A 21,515-nucleotide genomic window follows, 5' to 3' on the forward strand; every position below is an offset into this window, starting at 1 on the left:
TACACTTTCAGAAACTGAATGTTGGTCCAATATCCAGGGCTGCCACGAGGTGACATTTTGACATGCCATGAGTGGAAAGACTAGGAAGGAGATTGTTCATCCTATTAGCTGTGGCTAACTGATTTGAAAAGCTTGCTAGAGTTCAGATACATGCAGGATTGAGCTTAGGGAAGTGACTTAAATCTAATGTGAATGATTTCTATACTTTTACTCATGCTAAAGACTTACAAGGCAGCAAAATTAGCACTGCTCACTTTTTCTATGTTGAAGTGAACAACCGGGAAGACAACAAAAGTGTTTGGGTCACATGCAGAAGATTTTTGGGACGCCAGAAGATTTTTCTTGGAATTGTTCAGAATTACTGGCATGTTTGGGGATTATAAATGGATACAAAATGGGGAAAAGAAGGAAAGTAATTAGAGACTTTGCTGATGGGAATGTATTTGGAGGAGTCTCACTAGCATCAGCACACGCAGGAATCAGGAAACTGAGTGGGGAGTGGAGACAGAGAACTCTCCCTCAGAGTGTGCTTGTGTTGATAATGACTAACTTGGTGGTTAATGATGAAGGCTGCTCTTATCATTGTTATCAGAGTGGAACTGAGCCTGTGTATTGTGCCCTTGGCCAGTTTGGGCTGAAAGCTGATTATGTTTGTGGCAGTGCTGTCTTTCCAAATGCACTGTTTTAATTATGGCCCTCACATACCGGCTGTTCACACACCCAACAGCTTCCTGTGGCTGAACTGTAATCCGGAGTTCCATACGGGAACAGGCCTTTTTTTTTTTTTTTTTTTTGTTACAGTTAATGATTATTTGATAATGTCCATTATTTTGTTTTGCACTGTTTTGTAATTCAATCTTTTGATATGTTTTGCCTTAGGCTGTTTGTGTGTTTTTGTGCGTTTGTGTGTATTGACTGTTTTTGTTTCCAAAGGTTCGTGGTTTTCCAGAACCACAGGTGTGTTGGTTCAGGAATGGGAAAGCTGTGATCGCTGGAGGTCGATACTCCATGGAACAGAGTGCACGTGGAACCTTCAGTCTGGTGGTTGAAGGAGTCCAGAAAGACGATGCGGGACGTTACACTTGCGAGGCTTTAAATGATGCAGGAACTCGACAGATTACTGTAGACATCATCGTGGAAGGTACGGTACTGACTTAATTTGAAAAACTTCTGATGCTCATTTGAATTACAAGGCAGTCGGAATTTCATGGTATGGTTTCTTTTTTTTTTCGAGGTTACTCAACCTACAGTAGACTAATGAGGTCAACTTGCATTTTAACATTTACTTTTACATTTACAGTATTTATCACGTTTTCCTCCAGAGCAACATGCAGAAGTGGTTTGTAGTTGCCATCAAATACATTCTCTTTTAAGTTCAATAAGTCATGCTAAAACCCTGTTAAAGAGAGAAAATGAAGGGATTTTTCACCTCTTTTATGACTTTAACAGCACTAAATACTAACATTTAGTTTTGTTAACTAAGGCTAGACATTGATGCTGCTTTGATGAGATGATGTATGTGACTATTGTTTTGGATTAATAGCACTCATACCATCAAGGAATCCCTGAGTGTTTTCCAAGAACAGTCAAACTAATGAATTTCCACACTAAGTCAGCCGAAGCAGTGTTGGCCAGAGTCCCAAGCTTTATTCATTTTATTTTAACCGAAGAAGACCTGATGACAGAACATATCCTTCTCTAGCTTTTCACTATGCTACATGACTCTGCACTATATACAAAAATAATAATAATAATAATAATAATAATAATGAGCAACAGGATATCTGATAACTCTTTACTCAAAGCTTAGGGCTACATGCTTTGCCTTAACTGACCCCACAATATTTGCATACCTCAAAGTCAAGGAACACAAATATTCAGAAATTTAGCTTTACAGATTCCAACCCTTGTGCATGTGGTATTCAGTACCGATGTCTCATCTGTCACTGATGACAAATTAACCAGCAGACCATAATTACAGAAGAAAATTGTCGAAAGGAAATGGCAGATTTGCAAAACCAACATCTCTGCCTGTCCTACTTGAGTACTTGGAGCATTCTTGTTCTTCCACTGATATCTTTCTTGTTCTTTCACATACTTCTGTATTCACAGTCACATTCCAGCTCAAATAGTCCAGCAGCTGTCTCTGTGCATCTGCTGCTCTTCATCCTGACTTTACATTAGGCATGAAATAGAGGCATGGCACTCCAGTCTATATCCTGCATCAGTGTAAACATAAGCATAGCCTCTGGAAAACATCTGTATTCATTTATAAGCCGTAAACACTGAAGCCAGTTAGATGTACTAAGCACAACTGGAAGCATATGGGGTGATGCATAGCTTCTGTAACTGGTAGCACAAATAGTGTTCTTGAGGTCAAGATGGAAGAGACAGCAACAAGAGGAAGAGGCCTCCTCACAGTGCGGTTGCGTGTGTGTGCAAGCTTGTGTGCGAGTTTGTGTGTGTGTCTACATTTTTTCTATGCAAGTGATATTTCTTATCTATCACACAGATGATGCAGTCAAGAAATACAGCCTTCCCTATACCAGTAAACAAGGGTAAGGATTGAGTTTTTGTATATGATGTATGCATGTATGGTTTGCTCTTGCACGCCATTTGAACAGTATTGTGCATGAAAATAGAGACTAAAAGTTTATATTAAGTTTTGGCATTTTGCATTACAATTTGTTTTTCTGATGTAAGGGAATCTCCTGCTTATTTTTGTTTGCAAATTTTTCACTCCTGTTTGATAACATGCTGTGAAAGGTCAAATGCAGCATATTGCATATTTAGCTGTACGAGTTGTACAGTAAGATGCCCAGGTTTGCATGTATGACAGGTCATGGGCCGAGGATTACAGGCTGGCAATCGGGGCAGGCACACGCTATATGGTCTTCTTTGGGTAACGATCTACCCATATGTTAAGATCATAAAGATGGCAGTTTGAAGGTGGCTGGCGGCAGGTCTGCTCACAATATAACTTGAGCAGTATATTATAATATAGCATATAACAGTATATAATATAGCAGTATAGTATAAATTCTTTATGAATATTTATTTGACAGTGCTGATTAATTCTCAAATCTGATTGGTCAGAAGATGATGGCTTATTTTCAAGAATTACAGCTCTCACCATAGTGCTGGCTGCAGGGCTTATATAGATGCACTTGTTCTATATACCATATTCTATAGCAACAACTGACTGTCAAGAGATTTTTGAAAGGAGTTTCCCAGGTCAGCACTTTCTAATGATTGGAATTAAAGCTACAATGTTAGGGTTAATAGGAACTTACTCTCTCATGGATATTCCACCACGTTATTAATAACTAAGTAATGGATAAAAGCTCAATATGATGTTCCATACTCCATAGTTGGGCATTGTTATCATCAAAATAGACCATAGACAGCTTTTATTTGGAAATTACATTTTTATTTATAATATTTCTATTGTTTATACTGATTTTGGCTTCAGTGGTGTTGTTTTCACTCTAGGGGTCGCACGGGGCTCCCTGCAGTGGAGAACAGACCTAGCATCTGGGGGGAAAGTCCTCCAAAGTTTGTAACAAAACCTTCCCGCCTCTACCTGAAAATTGGACAGACTGGCAAGTTCTCAGTTAAGATTACAGGACGTCCCCAACCTCAGATCCAGTGGTTTAAGGTAAAAGCATGCAATTTATTGTCTCTACACAACCTTAAAATGAAAAGCAGAAATAAAACATTTTATTTGATTTATCTACCACCCTGTATTGTCTGTTACAGGGTGATGATGAGCTCCAGAGTTCGGATCATTACAGCATGTTTGAGAGGTCAGGGCTGCACTTCTTGGAGATCCGCTGTGCACATGCAGAGGATGCTGGGACATATACCTGTCTGCTGGCCAACAGTGCGGGCAAGGCCTCCGCTACAACAGAACTCATTGTTCAAGGTATAAATGTTCTCTAATTGAGCTTGTCCTTCATCTGTATGAAACCACTGTGGTATCAGATTGAATGTGAGAGACCAAGCCAAGCTGCACATTTGTGAGAGAATTTTTGGTTGTTTTTATTATGAAATAATGCTATGATATCTTACAATAACCAATTTTGGTGTTCTTTTACTTTTTTTGTCATTTCCTTCAGGTTCAGACACAAACATTGACAAGTGAGTACATCCGTATAACAGTAACCTCACATTCTGTCTGTCTGTCTGTCTGTCTGTCTGTCTCTATCTCTCTCTGTGTTTTTAGTCTGTTAGGATTGTTTACATTACACTTTTGCTTATCTTTCTCCCAATAGCAACAAATCTTCAAGTAATGATCTCCCAAAAATGGCTGTCACTACTGCAGTTGAGCTTAAAAGTAATGGCTTTATCAATGAGCAAAAATCCACCAACACATCCATACGTAGTGCAATCACAAATACCCACACGGCATCCACTACAACCACAGCAGTAAAAGAGAACCCATCAACCAGGCCAGAGATGTTGGGATCTGTTGTGACATCAGCCCCACAGACTGCTACTGAACCAAAAGATGAGAGGCTCCCAGCAGGTCAACGGAGGTCATCTGCTTCCATAACTCTTTGGAGTCAGCAGGCCAAGAAAAGCAGTTGTGAGTCTAGCACCAAGGTGGCCGAGCAGGTTGTACAGAAGAAAGATCCAGATAGTATGAGATCTTTAAGGAGGAACGGGATTCCTGCAGTGATGGAGTCCAGCAGAGAGACAAACAAGATGACTAGAGAGAGTCGAGTTGAGGCTTTGGGAAGTCCGCCCAGCTTTGATTTACAGCCTCAAAGCGAGGAGGTCACTCAAGGAACTAAAGTGACATTCAAATGCCAAGGTAAGCACGGTCAGCTTCTATATATCTGTTCCATTAACTCTAATGATTTGAGTTAATTGGCTAAACACAAGCCAGCAATTTGGAAAGCAATTGTTAAAGAAGAAAAGTTTCATATGATGAGTACAAATAAATGATCTAGTTCATGAGACCTAAAATGTTTTTCTTTGTATTAACAAAGCCAGGCATTTCTACATGGCACAAGTGTGTACCTTCTGAAGTGTATTGTTTTTATAAGTAACTGTTTCACATGGATTATATATTATAATCCATTGTACTATACTATACTATACTATACTATACTATACAGTACACGTTTGTGTGTGTTGTCAGTGGCTGGTTGGCCAGTGCCCACTGTGAGCTGGGTTAAAGATGGTGCTGTTCTCAGACTCGGACCAGGTATCAACGCTCGGCAGGAGGATGGTCTGCATTTGCTGTGTGTTGAAAATGTTCAGAAAACAGATGCAGGACAGTACAGCTGCACTGCCACAAACAGCAAAGGGAAAGCTACCTGCAGCTGGACTCTTACTGTAAAGAGTAAGTGTGTACATCTGACTGATGGTGTTTAGCTAGATCCTCAGTTTTTTTCATGTCCAGATGCGTTTCCTACTAACCTCCATAAAACATGTCAGAAAAATTCATGACCTCTGAAGGGCCAATAGGGGTGTGTGAGTGTGCACGCTCGTCAGCGTGCGCGTACGCATGTTTGCATCTCTATATGAATGCATATGTCCCTTTGTGCATCTGTTTGTGTATGTGTGTCTGAGAGTGTCTGTATGTCTGCATCTAGTTATTGCCACTTTGTCCAGTATTCTCTGTATCCACTGCCACCCTGACCAAGATAAAGTGATCACTGAAGATGGATGAATGAATAAATGGATGGATTGATCGATGAATAGATGAACAAACAAATGAATAATGTTGTATTGTGTTTCACTTTAAATGCTGTGAGACAGAAGCTGAGGAGTATAATGGTCGGGAAATGGTGTGTTTTAAACTTTCAAACAAATATAGTTCAAATATAAAAGTATATTGTTTTTGGATTGGTGTACTGGACTATAAACTCTTTGTGACTGTCTCTCTGAGAAGACAGAGAGAAGGGCATAGCTGCTTGCTCCGCAATAATTGCGATGAAATTGTCTGAGAAAGAAACTGGATGAAATCTTAGTCCTGGAAAGGCTGAAAAGTTCACTGAACTGATGTCAAAGGCGTCCACTATATGCTTCCTATGTGAGCTGCTTGACCATATAAAGGCCTGATTTCTTTTATCATAATCGGACTGCATACCTCAGTTAGCTCATGTGCTTTATTTTCATATCTCACACTGAGCCTAGGTTATATCTCATACTTGGAGTTATTTCAGAGGCTTTTTCTTCATGTTTGAACTCAGAGACACATTGGAGCAAGTCTGCCACCTACTGGGGAAGCTGTGTACTACTTATAACACTGCCAACCTGTGTGTGTTTGTGTGTATGTAGGCCTGCTTTTAGAAGGGAAGGCTCCAGTGTTCAGCAGCGCTCTAAAAGGCTGTGCAATAACAGAAGGACAGAACATCAGTCTGCAGTGTGCAGTGGAGGCCAGGCCACAACCCACAATATCCTGGATGTTCAATGGTAAAAAGTTATAGCATGTGTGTAAAATCCATAGGAAAATAATATGCCGTTCACTTTGAGATCCACTACCTGTGTTTATATGTACAGGTAGTGGATCTCAAATTGAACGGCCCTCTTTTGGCTAGAAAGAGCAATACTATAATATAGCTCTTTCTAGCCAAAAGAGGGCAACAGTGTCACTATATTATATTGCATATATTATTCTTACATCAAGATCCAGTTGTCCTAGAAATGTGCACACAAGAAATGTCTGCTCCTGCTGCATCTGTGTGAGGGTCAATTTCACTTCAGCCCTGTCTGATTTCTGCTTAACCTCAGGTTGACATAAACATAGCCTGCTGAATGATGCACATATTTATTTACAAGGCACATATTTATATGCAAGGGTTTTTCATAGAAATGAAAAAAAAAATGCATTAGTTTCTCAGATGTTACATTTTCTGGGTCTTGGTGAAGTTTGTAACTCAAACCCATACATTGAGGCATCTGATACTAGGTGTTTTTACAGTTAAACTCAATATCATGGGCAATTGTGGGTAACCTGGGGTAAACAGAATCCTAGGTTATCTTGTTCATGTTACACGCTGAACATAATTGCAATTTGTCTGTATATATTACCAGTAGATGAGATGGAGTGCATTTTTGTCATTCATCAATCATTCTGAAGGCTTATGGTTAAAAATGTTTTCTCTGTCACTTGTAAAAATAGTGAATTTAATATTTGAATAAAAATGTACTCAGTAATAACATTATGCAGGTGGTAGGTGTTGTATGATAAGGGAGAGCTGTGATAGCAGATAAAATAATATAATAGAAGATAAAAAAAGTTGATGGGATTATACCGTGAATTTTATGAATGAATATTTTCCCTTTATGTTCCTCATCACTCATCACTTGGGAACAGTATTGATGGGAATATTATATACAGTAAATAAGTAAATGTCAAATATCAGTTTCATGAGGAAATGATCAGGTTTGTGGCAAGACCCTGAACTATTATATGGAGGAAGTGAGAAACAGCTTGTTAGGTAACACATGACATGTACACCTACATTATATTAATCCTTTTAATGGTCTCTCTCTCTCTCTCTCTCTCTCTCTCTCTCTCTCTCTCTCTCTCTCTCTCTCTCTCTCTCTCTCTTTCTTTCAGATAAAGCAATCCCATATGGAAATGCTGTGTTTGATGGCGTTCAGGCCCAGCTGACTGTACCGGATGCAGTGTGTGCCGATGAAGGCCATTACTCTTGTGTAGCTGAAAATGAGCATGGGCGCGCAGTGTCCACTGTCCGAGTGCTTGTTAAAGGTATGAGTGTGTTGTCTACTATCCCACCATTAGCTTCAGCTCAAGGGGAAAAACACAGCAATAAAATCTGTCAAACAAAAAGGCATACAATGACTGTAGAGTGATTGTGATCAAGACAACACTCGTTATGAAAACACACAAAAAGTAAAAAGCATTAGGTTAGCGCTAGCAAAACCATCAGCAATGTCTGAGATGATTTTAGCAACCAGAATGCAAGAATTAAACAAGGAATGAGAGGCTTAAAGGCACAATGAGAAGTTCTGGATTAACCCAAATACATATAGCCATATAGTCCTGCTAGCTAATGAATATCAAAAGACTTTGAAAGTAAACGGAAAAGTCCCCACTGCTCAAATGAATGTTAAAGCACAAAAATCTGAATGTTAAAGGCAGGAATGGATTTTATGCCACTGATTCTTAGAAATATTTTTATCAGATTTTATTAAATATCCCAAATTTTTGGGATATTTATTTATTTGTTTGTTTGTTTGTTTGTTTATTATAAAACAATTATAAGAAAGATCTCTCTTACAATCCTGACTCTTCAATCTTTTTACTGTGGCAAGAACAAAAAAGTTATGCACTGTTAAGGTGAATTTCAATTTATTTGTCCCACTTCAATTCCCTTTAAGAAGTAAATCCCATGGCTGTGCTTTTTAAGAGATATTTCTGTAGGATTAAAAAGAACAGCTGCTTTCTGTGTTCCTGCGTGTACATGCTGCTGTCTGTGAACTGCTCTGTGGCAAAGGTTCAACAGTGATGTGAGTTAAAAATGGGAAATACCAGCGTTTTCCCACACAGCCGTGGCTGGAACTGATAGGCCAGTACTGCCTGTCCCTCTGAAGGACAGATGTGGAAGACAGCCATTATAGCAGAGGAGAAGGAAGTAATAAGAGATAATAATGGATAATGCTATTTTGAACAAGTTACATATAATGCACAAATAATACAAAGATTAGTAAGGACAGTTGGTTCATTATAATATTAAGAGATTCATAAAAACGCATGTAAATGGCTAATAATCACCAGCCTGCATTTCTGTACATCTAGAGCTGTGTATGGGGATAATATGAATGAGTTAGCTATGATAAAAGTTTGTTTGTTCTAAATTAATCACTCACTCACTGTCACTCATTTTCTACCGCTTATCCGAACTACCTCGGGTCACGGGGAGCCTGTGCCTATCTCCGGCATCATCGGGCATCAAGGCAGGATACACCCTGGACGGAGTGCCAACCCATTGCAGGGCACACACACAATCTCATTCACTCACGCAATCACACACTACGGACAATTTTCCAGAGATGCCAATCAACCTACCATACATGTCTTTGGACCGGGGGAGGAAACCGGAGTACCCGGAGGAAACCCCCGAGGCACGGGGAGAACATGCAAACTCCACACACACGGCAGAGGCGGGAATCGAACCGCGACCCTGTGCCCCCCTCTAAATTAATCATATATGCATTTATCAAACACGCATCACAGGAGCTAACTAAAGACCTTATGGTAGCACAGTGACACGGTCAGATTTAGAGATCTATGTTTTGGGATCATTCTGGATATATTAAAATCTATTTTTGCACTGATTTGTAATCCCTTCACTTGCTCTTGTCTTTAGAGTCTCCGTACATAATAAATTGGGTCATGTAATATGACAAGATCCCATGCAAGTGAGTGATTCTCAGCAAAATGTCAGCCTCTCTGATATCATATTAAATGAATAAGATTATGGCCGTATTTGCATGCTGAGGCCATGATGAACCAAAAGATTTAAAACTCTCACGAACTGAACAAAAATCCCAAATTCATTAGCTTTTTGTGGCAAATTGTTATGAGCAGGGAGCAGAACAGAAACCAACACAGAGTAAGACAAGAATTCAATACTGTCCTCAAACCACAAACCATACATACCACTAGCCATTGTTAAGGAACAATTAAAAGTATAAAAAATGTATAAAACCGAAATGTTATAACTTGTATTCAGTGGAGAGAAAGCTGCTATATACTGAAGGACATTAATTAGTTGGCCCTTACGTCTAATCTATGTTTAGTGCATGTAGCAAAACTACATAACTGTAATACTTCCAAAGAGTCAAATTATCTTAATATAAATCTCAACAATCAGTGTAGGTGGAGGGTTTGATGCAGGTAGACTTGTGGCTGTGTTGTATGCTTTTTTTTTTTTTTTTTTTTTTTGTAAATAATGTATGTACAGTATTGACACTCTACATGGGGATGATAAAAGTTTGGAATATTTTTGGTAACCAAAACTTTATGGATGTGTTACAGCTTTACAGAGTCTTTAAGGATTTTCTCTAACAAACTTCCATGATCTGTTATATTTTGACAATTTAATTCCCAATTGTTAAATATGTTGAAAATTGTGACTGGATGCAGGAGTAAGAACTAATTCAGGAGTTAATAAAATCACACTTGTTAATATTTTTTGTAAGTAATTCTGCAAACTATAAAGATTTCTCCTGCTTCACTATGATGAGCTTTTTTGCGTAAAAGCAGTACCCAACATGTTGAAAGAGGAGGGTAGCTATAGGGCTTGTTTCTCTCATCCTAAATCCTTCCACAGGCTTCTCTGGTTTGATCATTAATTCTACAGATCTTCTCTTGGCTGTTCCCGTGCACACTGAACAAGTCCTTAGTAATTCCCCTCAGGGAGGATGTTGGGAGATCTCAGAGTAGGAGAACTCGTAATATATCTTTCTGGTCTTATTGGAAGTGATTTGCAGTAGTGTTGATGGAATTGTGTGACAAAGAGGTCAATAAAACAATGACTTGTGTTAAAGGTTGGCGTTTGACGCACATGCTATTAATCATCTGTGTAGCCACTCGGTTTTTTAACGAGTTTAATAAAACAGTACAGCTGCTCTTGGAAGAGACGAAGAGTCGCATTTTAATCTCATCATCTAATTTTCTGTCTGTTTGGTTGTTTCAGCCAAATTAAATGCTAAACGACCAGTTGCTGTGCCGGTCTTGGAGCAGAAGAGACTCTCTGCACCAGTGTTCCTTAAGGAACTGTGTGATTTAAGGGTCATGGATGGCAGCCAGGTTACCATGACTGTGGAGGTGACGGGTAAGAGACATCGTTACTTGTATTAGGTGCAGTCTATGGTGCTTTTCACACTAGATGTATTTGCTGCAGTGTGAAACCAAGTGCAGTGGATCTTGATCTGAAGTGATTTTATTGAACCACGGAGAACACTATACGACTCTTCGTAGTTTATTATTATGGTACTTTTATTGTGCATCGCTTCTGTTTCCCACATTGTACCCCTGCCCCTCATGGTACAGTACATGTGTGTGGTATAAAATAATGATACCACCATATAGGGTAAAGCACATGCACGGGTTAATTTACTTCTTGAAAAAGTGTGGAGTCTAGTATCAGTTGCGTTCACAGGAAACACAGAACTCATAATGGCGGTGGATCTGGAGCATTTCCTGGGAACAGGGCATGAGGCAGGATTACAGTCTGGCTGTGATGCCAGTTCATTGTACTCCATACATACTTTTTCACACTAGGGGCAATTTAGTATCCAGTACAAGACTGAATCAGTACCCCGATTCATGTGCGTTATGGAGGCTATACTGCTGACAGCCAGTAATAAAAAGTAGTGATAACATGTACAATGAAATGTATGCTAATTTTTACTTTTTTTTTTTTTTTTTTTTGCTAGATAGCGTTATCTTTGCTTTTGTATTTAGATTGGGTTTTAGCAGGATACTCTATTCTGTCTGACGTTCCTACTGTAAATGTGGCTTTAGTTCAGAATGTTGATTTGTGTTGTGTGTTGTTTTGCTAACGTGTTGTGTGTTGTTTTGTTAACATTTCCATCAGTGTCCCCTATGAGCTGTTGTTTGGAATGTGCACATGCTTTTGCCCTTAGGCCCTGTACATCAACCTCTAGTGGAATTACACTTCTGAGATTTAGCTCACACATTTCTTACAGATTTGTGAAGAACACCAAAGGGCTAAAATGGAAACATTCTGGCTTGTTGGTTTCTGTAACAAAAATAATCTATTCTTGTAGATTGTCATTTATTAGTGAGTTACGCTATTTTAATGACTCTGTTGAAATAACAATAGGACTTGCCATGCAGTGGCCTTTAATATCTGAATGATGTGCTGGTGTTTAGGGCATCCTGTTCCAGAAGTGCTCTGGCTACAAAATGGTAAGGAGATTCAAGAGTCTGAAGACTTCCACTTTGAGAGCAAAGGCAGCCTACACAGCCTCCTCATACAGGAAGTGTTTCCAGAAGACACTGGCACATACACTTGTGAGGCATGGAATGAGGTCGGAGAAGCTCGGACTGAAGCTTCGCTTACTGTGCAAGGTATCGAGCAGCGATGTTATTACCTGTTATTATCTTCTAGCACTTTAAGTGGGCTGAACTTAAGGTGTTCCAAGATGTGGGACCAGGTGGGTTTTACTGTCATTTAGACAGGAGCAGGTGTGTTATGACACTTGTGGGACAGTGAAACACTGTGAGATGCTGTGCAATATATTAAGAGCATGTATTCCTTTATTTGTAAGTAAAAGAGTAAATTACTAATTTTGTTTATATTTTGGGGAAACTATGTATATTTGAAAATAGTATGGATGGGAACAAATGAAGATAACTGTGGGCGTGGGCAGGATTTAGCAGAAGACTTTTGTGCTCGATTTGTTTTTGTATATTTTACAGAGCCCCAAGATGGTGTACAACCATGGTTCATCACTAAGCCCAAGTCCACCACAGTGCTTGAGGGTCAGCATGCTCTGCTTTCCTGTGCCATAGCAGGAGACCCATTCCCAGAATTCCTTTGGATGAAAGATGGACAGGCAGTGTCCTCTGGGCAGGACTTTGAGGTGCTGCAAAAAGAGGATGTAGTTTCGCTTCTTATCAGGAGAGTGAAAGTTCAACATGCTGGAAACTACGAGATCCATCTCAAGTATGAGTTCTTAAATTCTTAAATTCTTTAAATTCCTGTTGGAAATGTTTCTATTGTATATTCTTGATGTAAAACGACGCATCTCTTTCAGGTCGGGACAGGTTTTGGGGAGACAATAGGAACTTACTTTGCTATTTAAAGTCATGGATTTTGTATTGTATTGTCTCTGAATAAGAGAGGAATAACAATAGGTTTCAGTTCTGAAGTTATATGCTTGTGTAAACAGAAGTGGTAGATGAAGTGCCTTCACTTCCTTCACATATGTATTGGAGATAAAAGGCAGATCATTTTCATTTTTTTCAATTCTGCATAATATCGTGCTACTTCTCCAGTTGACTTTTTGTCTAAACCCACAAAAACCTTTGTGTTGCAGAAACAAAATAGGAGACTGCAGTGCAGTTGCCCCTTTGCTTGTTAATGAGGACTCTGGGCAGGGGTCTTACAAAGCGTAAGTATTTTCTGTTCCTCTGTCTTTTTTGTTTTTCAGTGTTATTTATAGATGTTTCTGCTTCTAGCCTCAGTCTATAACCTGTAAACTCTCTAGTTTAACAAATTGTTGATGCCAATTCCTCCAGCTGTGCTATGGTCCCAAGGCGAGCACTCGAGCAAAAGAGCCTCTTTTAGACTCCTTTCCTTATAAGGCTTTTGAAGTCATCTGTGATGTAACTTCGTGTTGTGCTTGACAAAATCTCTGCTCATTTATGCTGCACTCAAATGTGGGCTGTTCCTTTTTAAAACATTGTTGTGTTCTTTCTACTGCATGCCCTTCACTGTAGAGGGACTGATAAGAGATCTGGAGGGGTGGAAAAGGCAGTGCTAGACAGGGGAGAGGCACCAAGCCTCACAACAGTCTCATCAGAGCCGGATACTGTTTGGGGCCGTTGGGATCCAGAGGAGTCAGTTGCTTCCCGTGGTCTTCTGAAAAGGCGAGTGGAGACCAAGGAGCATCGAGAAGATCAAATCCGCCAGAAGGAGGCTGAGCAGATTGACTTCCGAACTGTCCTGGGCCGGAAGGTCACCACCAAGAGTGTCTCAGAGGAGGACCTAAAGGAGATCACGGCTGAGCAGATGGACTTCAGGAGCAACCTCCAGCGGCAAATCAAGCCCAAGGCCCAAAGTGAGGGGGAGAGGAAGATCCACTTTCCCCAGCAGGTGGACTTCAGAGCAGTGTTAGGCAAAAAAGGAACCGTGGGCCCCAAACCTGCTTCTGCTTATTCTGCAAAGGCAGATCTTAATAAAAATGAGGAAAGTGACTTTAGATCTGTATTAAACAAGAAGAAAATACAAGGGAGTGTGGAGAATAATACACAGAGCCCAGAGATAAAGAGCTCCAAAGGGAAGGAAAATGATCTGAACTGCGTACATGGAGGGATGAAGGAAATAATAAATGCAGGAGGAGGAAAAGAACCACTTTTCACACAAGAACTGAGAGATGTGAGAGTATTGGATGGGGAGTGCTTACATTTACAGTGTCAGTTTTCATCTGAATCACCTGCGACTGTCACATGGTGTCTAGATGGAAAAGTTATCAAGCCGTCCAAATTCATCATCATTGCCAATGAGGGTTAGTATAAAATTTTGTACTTTATATGTTTGTTTGGATGGAAAAAGGCTAAAAATCAAAATGAAATTAAAACTATTGTTCTGTAGACTAGAAATTAACAAATGTTTACAATCTATTAACTTCAAAATCTCCAGGGCTTTATCATTAAATGTAAAAGATCACATTATATTCACTTACATGAGCTTCATGTCTCACACATTAGTGCAAACCTAATTAGCAAAATAATAGGAGAATGTAATATGGACATGAGAAGGTGAATCGATTGGTCCTTGTTCTGAGTCCATCTGTGTCCTCCGGTATGACTATTGCCATAAACTTGCCGAATTTGATCCAAATCCAAGAGGTCTGCGTCATCTCGGTCTATGTGTATGAGCTAAAATAACTTGGCATGCTAGTTATTAGCATCATAGCTCCTTTCACTTTTGTCTGCTGTCTACACCTAATGATTTCCAAATAAAAACTGCTAACCTATTACAGAAGTATGAATAGCATGCATAAGGATAGCAAAGGGTTTCTTGAGTGTGCAAAATTTCTACACACCACCAAGATTTTCGAAGGCTGCTTTCTTGTTGTCCAGAGCGTTTAATGGATAACAGACTGCACTTTTGGCTGCATAGTGGTGTGACCGAATCAGTAGATCAGTTTCATGCTTGCTCATATGCTTGTCCATATGTGTGCTATGATCATTATTTGCTTAACACACTTTGTCACCTTAAATAATTTGCTGGTTTTATCCAAGTTTAGCTGTGGGTTTTATCCAGATTGTCTTTCAGCTGCGACAGTTCACTTATGAGCAGTTGAGGGTTAAACTACCAATGTCCCCTTTACTCCCAGTCTTGTCTGGCACAGTACAAAATATCCAGTTGCACGCAGAAGTTTCAAAGCCTTAACATTAGGGTACACTATGGTCATAAATGTTTCTCTGTGCTCTATAACATCTATAGCATAAGCATAAATCTGAAGATGAATTTTTCCCTAATAAACAAATAGCTGTAGCCACATGAAACAACTCTTTCCACATTGAATATGATGGAAAGTAAAGATTCCATGGTCTTGTTCAATGTATGTGTGTGCTCGTGTTTGTGTGTGTTCTATATGCTCAGGTGGCCTGTGTTCCCTCACCATCGATAAGGCCTTGCCTGAAGATGAGGGCCAGTACGTGTGCAGAGCTGAAAACAGTGCAGGAAAAGCTGAGAGCAGTTGCATGGTGCTGGTTGATGGTAAGCAAATTCAATCTTGTTCCTAATAAAGGGTCAGTGCTGTTTAAGCTCACTGTTGTAGAGAGGTTTTTATTTTTTTTTTGGAGGTGTGACTGGCTGACACTCCTTCAAACCCAGCAGTTTTCTGCACTTAACAAGGTCAGCCAGCATGACCGGTGCAGGAAGGATTGACATGCAATCTAAATATATTTTTCTTTTTTTTTTCCTATTTTGTTAGACTTTTTATGCCAACCAATATTAAGTGATGACATTCTGGGTCGTCCTCTACATCTTCCTTTAGTGGCATGTGGTAACCTAGTGGTTAAGGTGTTGGGCTACTAATTGGAAGGTTGTGAGTTTGATCCCAGGTCCACCAAGCTGCCACTGTTGGGCCCCTGAGCAAGGCCCTTAACCCTCAATTGCTCAGTTGTATAAAAAAAGAGAGATAATATAATTCATTCTGAATAAGGCTGTTGGCCAAATGTTAAATGTTCCTCTGTTCGATCACACACTCACTCTTTTTTCCCTGCATATGTGTAAAAAAAAGTCAGCATTTCACATGCTGTCTACTGTTTCTGCAGATCCTAGTGTCTCAAGCTCAACACCAGCTGACAAGAAAAGCAAGAAGCCCTCTACTCCAACCACAGAGAGTAAGTTTCCAAAATATGCACTTCCTTCTTTATTTCCCAATAAGGAGAGGCATGGGAGGCCTGTCTTTCCCACTGCGGAATTCAAATTTAAACTTTTATATGCACACACGTGCGCGCACACACACACACACACACACACACACACACACACACACACACACACGGCTAAAGACTATACACATACATACACACACACACACACACACACACGCGCACACACAAGGCTAAAGACCACACACACACACACACACACACACACACACACGGCTAAAGACTATACACATACATACACACACACACACGCGCAAACACAAGGCTAAAGACCACACACACACACACACACACAGGCTATATCTGTATGTTGAAATTTCAATGTTCTACATAATAAAAATACAGTATGTGAGAGTGCATCAAAATCTAAAATAATATTTCTCCACTAATATTTATTATTGGTATTATGCATAATTTTTTTTATCCACTCCAATTATATGATTTGATTTGACAGCTTTCATTTTTAATGCTAGTTAAAAATCTGCTTTATTTTAATTGCACACGTTTTTATTGCACTGAAGCTGGACTGGTAGTTATACAGATTTTTTGTAGCTCATTAACTGATACTATTGTGTGTCCCATGTTAGAAATGTGAACAGAGTGTATTGAGTGAAATGTAAACAGAGTCAATTTATATATGTCTACTGTATATAAATTTATATATATATATCACAGATTCTTAGCACTTGAGCATTTTGACAAGAGACTGCATGGGATAACGGTGAAGGAAATGTGGAGTATAAATAGGGGAAAAATAAAGAGACTGTCTGGATAGGGCAAAGTATCAGAGATCAAGCTAGAACTCATGGCTGCAATTCTCTTAAACTTCCATGTATGGTCTCAGTCGTCTCTCTTTCTCTCTTTATTTTATCTTACCCTCTCTCTCTGTCTCTCGCTCTCTCGCTCTCTCCCTTACACACACACATTGTTTTCATTTCCCCTTGTCATCACTGCCACTGCCACTCTATCTGCAGTTGTGTCCTCTGTTTGCTCTTAGTAGGACATCCTAGTGTGTGTAGTGAATTTGAGACACCTGGTGTAAGGGGGGAAAAACCCTCTGATTTGTTCTTATTTAACATTTAACATTTTTGCTCATAAAGGTGAAGTGGTTCCCATAAAATAACACTGGAAACATTGGTAATGGTGAAAAATGTACACAAATGTAACTAATGGGCTGATATTCATATGTATGTCCAAATTGAGATACAAGGTTAATAGATCATGACCACAATTAGTATCATGCCTCAAACCTTTTCCTCTAACTTTTTCCCAGTCGTATAGTTTTAGTCCTCAGTGCCTGTAGCTTAGATTTTTTTAATAATGGAAATTCTGTTCCCACTCTGATATCAACTGCTATGGAAATGTTTCATTAAGGCATCATTTGCACTGGTTTTAGCTTATTATCTGAGAATTTAGTGAAGCCTATTAAAAACGTGACCTGCTTCATACAAATAAACAATTCTGTCAAACATTTCCTGCTTTCTTGTCCATAATGTATAAATCTAATTAAATTCTGTTTAAGTAACTTGACATTTCCTTTTTTCTGATTATTATTCATTTATTAGTTATTGTGCTTGTAGGCAAAGTGAAGCTAAACTGATGCTGATTCAGCCTTGTTATGGGAACCTTTGTGATGTGTTAGTGGTCGTACTTCAAGTGTGTGTTGCATATATTTACATGTCAAGTTTTTAACTTGATGTGATATTCTATGTACTGTATGGTTTGTTTGAGTCTAACAACCTTTAAGTGTTTCATGAGTAAATAAAATCGACTAGCTAGACTACGATCCTGATTGAGGTACCATGACCGAAATTATTTTTTATAATGTACTTTAAATGTAATTTAAAAATTAATGTCAAAAGATATCGGTCCCGGGTTTTGTGGATAAATATCAGTGGTGACGTTTATACAAGGCGAGCATGTTGTCATGTTGCTGGAAATTGAGACATCAGTGTGTAGTGAGCTAAGGTCCTTATAAGTGCACTATGTACACGGTATACTGATTCAGGAGCTAGGGAACTTGGGAGATTTAGGTAGTGATGCCTATAGTAAGATGCATCCTTGATACGAAGTGGAGTTATAGGAAATCTGTGATTAAATAGAAAAGAAAACGTTGCTAGAAAACATTAGTTTGTTGTTCAGCTGCGCTGAATGGCAATTTAGGTTGGTATACGAGCATGCTGAGACTATGGCAAACATACCCAGTTGGAAATATCACCTCTGCCCGTCTCGTATCTTTCCCACATTCCTCTTCCTAGTCTTTGCTTATTGTCAAGTGTCTTGTCTAACTGTGCGCTTTCCCACACTTGAAGAAGATAGCTCTCACTATTTGAAGAATTAAACTGGATTCTTCTCAATGATTAGGCCTTGTGAATTTCTTTCATCCATTTATTTGTTATAGCATTAAGCTATGCAGGTGAAAAACCTTTAAAGACATAAACATACAAAAAATGTAAATTACCAGCAAGCCCAATGAAATGCATAAATTAGCAGGTTTAACATGACTTAATTATAACTTTTACACAGAACATCAGTACCTTAAGTTAATGAATCATTTAAACCATGAATATTTCACCAGGCCTACTATATTGCACATAGGAGTTGGTAAATATCTCACATTAAGTTAAAGCTGGTAGATATTACACAGCCCAATAACAATAAATTACATTCATAACTTTACATTTTAAGTACAGAATAAATAAATGTTAATAGCTTTAACACATTTGTATAGTTTAATTTACTGGATTCTAACTACAACAACTATGAAATAACCTGTGCTTTTAATCATATTTATCAATTAATTGCTTTTTTAATAATTAAACCATCTATATTTAATTATATAGTCAGAGCACTTAAGTCTTTTATATACACATTTATATCAGATGAATTTTAAGCATTTTATAATATTTAAAGTATCCAAATCATGAATTAGACCGAGTTAAACCAGGCAAACAAATTAAATTCGAGTAAGTCAAATTTAGGTAAATAATTAACAAACAGTAATTGTTTAACAAAATATGAACATACGCTACCCAAACCAAAAGCGCGATCTACAGAGCGTCATTGAATGCTGGGTAGGCGGGCAGGGAAGGCGGTGTAACAAGCGGTTTGCTGCAACACTTATGCTCAGTCATTCTTCATTGTTCCATCTTCAGATTTTCCTTGACGTTATTGCCCTCATTAATGAGTCTGGACCAGAAATTGTTTTTGAGAAAGCTTCTTTGTGACCGAAGTTCAATAGTAGTATACAGTACATATTAACTTGACCTCACGACCTAGTAAATTATTGGATATTTAAAGATGGGTTCTGTAAATACTACTTTGAGGCTAGTGCTTTTTGGTTCACTGCTAAGCATGATGTTATGTTGGCCGGAGTGCACATGCACTGCCTAACAGTGGCTTAGTGATTTATTTATTATAAAAATGTGATGACTTGAAGCTGCCCAATACAGACTAAACACTGCTAGACATGAAAGAGGGTTGTAGCGTGTACATCTGTGTCTCTCTCTCTCTGTGTGTGTGTGTGTGTGTGTGTGTGTGCGTGTGCGCGTGTGTGTGGATATTTTTGCTATAAAATCTGAATTAAATCCTTATCTGAAATTGTACAACGAATAAAACTATTCATAACTTTTTAAAAATGATACTGAAAAAGGCAAAAAAACAAGTAAAGGACTTCTTATCGTTGAGTGAAGGGAACATGCACACACACACACACACACACACACACACACACACACACACACACACACACACACACACCCCACTGGAACCTACTTATTTGTATAAATATGGAAAAGTGATTTATATGTGTGATGGAAAGGGTAGAATGTAGATTATCTTGCCAAAATCAAATGGAAAGTCTTCCCAAATGGATAGACTTTATAATAACAGCATAGTGGACAAAATCTAAAGCACATATTTGTGTGATGGTTAGGTGTCGACAAACTTTTTGGTGTATAGTGTAGCTTTGCTGTGTTTGTGTGGGGGATCAACATTCCATTCTGATGTCTTGTACATAGTCTTAATGGATGCCAGATTTTTCCATAAAAATAGGTATATAATAATAGTTTTAGCATTTTAACTGTATAACTGCACATAAACAAGAAGGAAAAAAACTTCATATCATTCATATCAGTAAAGGGTCTGTGTGTGTGTGTGTGTGTGTGTGTGTGTGTGTGTGTGTGTGTGTGTGTGTGTGTGTGTGAAAAATCATCTAAATATTTGCTTCTGAAAGCCATTTTCTTGAAGATGCCATGATTTTTGTGTCACATACTTTCCAAACAAATCTGGTTTAAATAATGAACATGAAGCTTCAGAACATGTTTCATCAGAAAGCTCCCTTAAGAGAAAGTATAAAAGGATTAGAATCTATCCCAGTACTTCATTCAGCTTTGCACAATGTATGCAGACATACATCTGATGTTCTGAGCATGATTTGTACAGTTAACACACACTGTCTGCTAAATGCTGTAACACTGAACAGATTTGAAAGGTTAAAAGTTGGTGAAAAGTCTTCATTGTGGATCTGCTGATTCCATGCTGGTCACTTGGGTAATAATTTATATAACTTTGACATCATACTCCTTTAGACAGCCTTCAGGTCTGATTTCTTCACTCTATCGGTCTGTTGCTCCTTTAGGGCTATATATCCTGGCTTTGAACTAGCGTTGAGATTTGTGTCACCACATGGATTCATTCAGGGTTTAGTTACAAAACTAATGACAGAGTAGATCTTGGCATTTTGGTAAAGCATTTTTGGTGATGAGATTTTGTAAACGTGAAGAAAAATAAGGTGATGGTGTTTAAAATGAACGTCTTCAGAAGATGTTTTCAATAGTTTCCTTCAAAACTGCCTAGGTTTACAAGCAAATTCTTCATTTAAAAAAATACCCCATTCTCATCAACATTTCCATTAACATTTAGGGAGTCATGAAATGGATATATCTTAGTGTTGGAAATGGGATGTTTTCATTTCCTCAAACAGGGAAGGGTTTTCTTCTGGAGTAGCAAAGCAGTTGGAATGTGTGACATCCCACGGAAAAATACAGCCGTTTGATTGAATTAGCCCTGGTACTGCTTCTGAATGCTGTTTGGGTTAGTTGGCTTCTTGACAACATTGTTTCATGACAATAATCAGATGTAAAATAAATGCTGCCAAGGGCTATTTCCTGGATCATTTGGGTGCTATATTTAGTATGACCAAAAAAGGCAAACACTAAAGAAAATAAGCAGCTGATCTCTCTGAGGACATTTGGAGAAGAACAAGGCACCCCCTCTTTCTTTTCTCCAAGAGTCAAGAGATTTTTAATCTTTTCTAGGGATCGCCTGTTGCCATTATCAACTTAATACTTAATCCATTTTTAAAGGTTTG

The 21,515-nt window shown here is 38.7% G+C and overlaps 1 protein-coding gene across 5 annotated transcripts in view; it reads left to right on the forward strand.

Moving 5' to 3' along the window:
* The window catches only part of mylka (myosin, light chain kinase a), a 55,074-nt gene that overhangs the window by 24,160 nt on the left and 9,399 nt on the right, over window positions 1-21,515 (forward strand). For all 5 annotated transcript variants that reach the window (XM_027164437.2, XM_047814971.1, XM_047814972.1 and 2 more), the window contains 16 exons: window positions 934-1,141; window positions 2,513-2,558; window positions 3,493-3,658; window positions 3,760-3,925; window positions 4,119-4,140; window positions 4,275-4,816; window positions 5,147-5,350; window positions 6,292-6,426; window positions 7,577-7,729; window positions 10,683-10,820; window positions 11,885-12,082; window positions 12,434-12,680; window positions 13,054-13,128; window positions 13,457-14,244; window positions 15,348-15,464; window positions 16,025-16,093. In XM_027164437.2, coding sequence (XP_027020238.2) covers window positions 934-1,141; window positions 2,513-2,558; window positions 3,493-3,658; window positions 3,760-3,925; window positions 4,119-4,140; window positions 4,275-4,816; window positions 5,147-5,350; window positions 6,292-6,426; window positions 7,577-7,729; window positions 10,683-10,820; window positions 11,885-12,082; window positions 12,434-12,680; window positions 13,054-13,128; window positions 13,457-14,244; window positions 15,348-15,464; window positions 16,025-16,093 — 3,274 coding nt within the window. The remainder of the gene's footprint in view (window positions 1-933; window positions 1,142-2,512; window positions 2,559-3,492; window positions 3,659-3,759; window positions 3,926-4,118; window positions 4,141-4,274; window positions 4,817-5,146; window positions 5,351-6,291; window positions 6,427-7,576; window positions 7,730-10,682; window positions 10,821-11,884; window positions 12,083-12,433; window positions 12,681-13,053; window positions 13,129-13,456; window positions 14,245-15,347; window positions 15,465-16,024; window positions 16,094-21,515) is intronic.

Source organism: Tachysurus fulvidraco, chromosome 6, assembly GCF_022655615.1.
Source record: "Tachysurus fulvidraco isolate hzauxx_2018 chromosome 6, HZAU_PFXX_2.0, whole genome shotgun sequence".
NCBI lineage: Eukaryota > Metazoa > Chordata > Actinopteri > Siluriformes > Bagridae > Tachysurus > Tachysurus fulvidraco.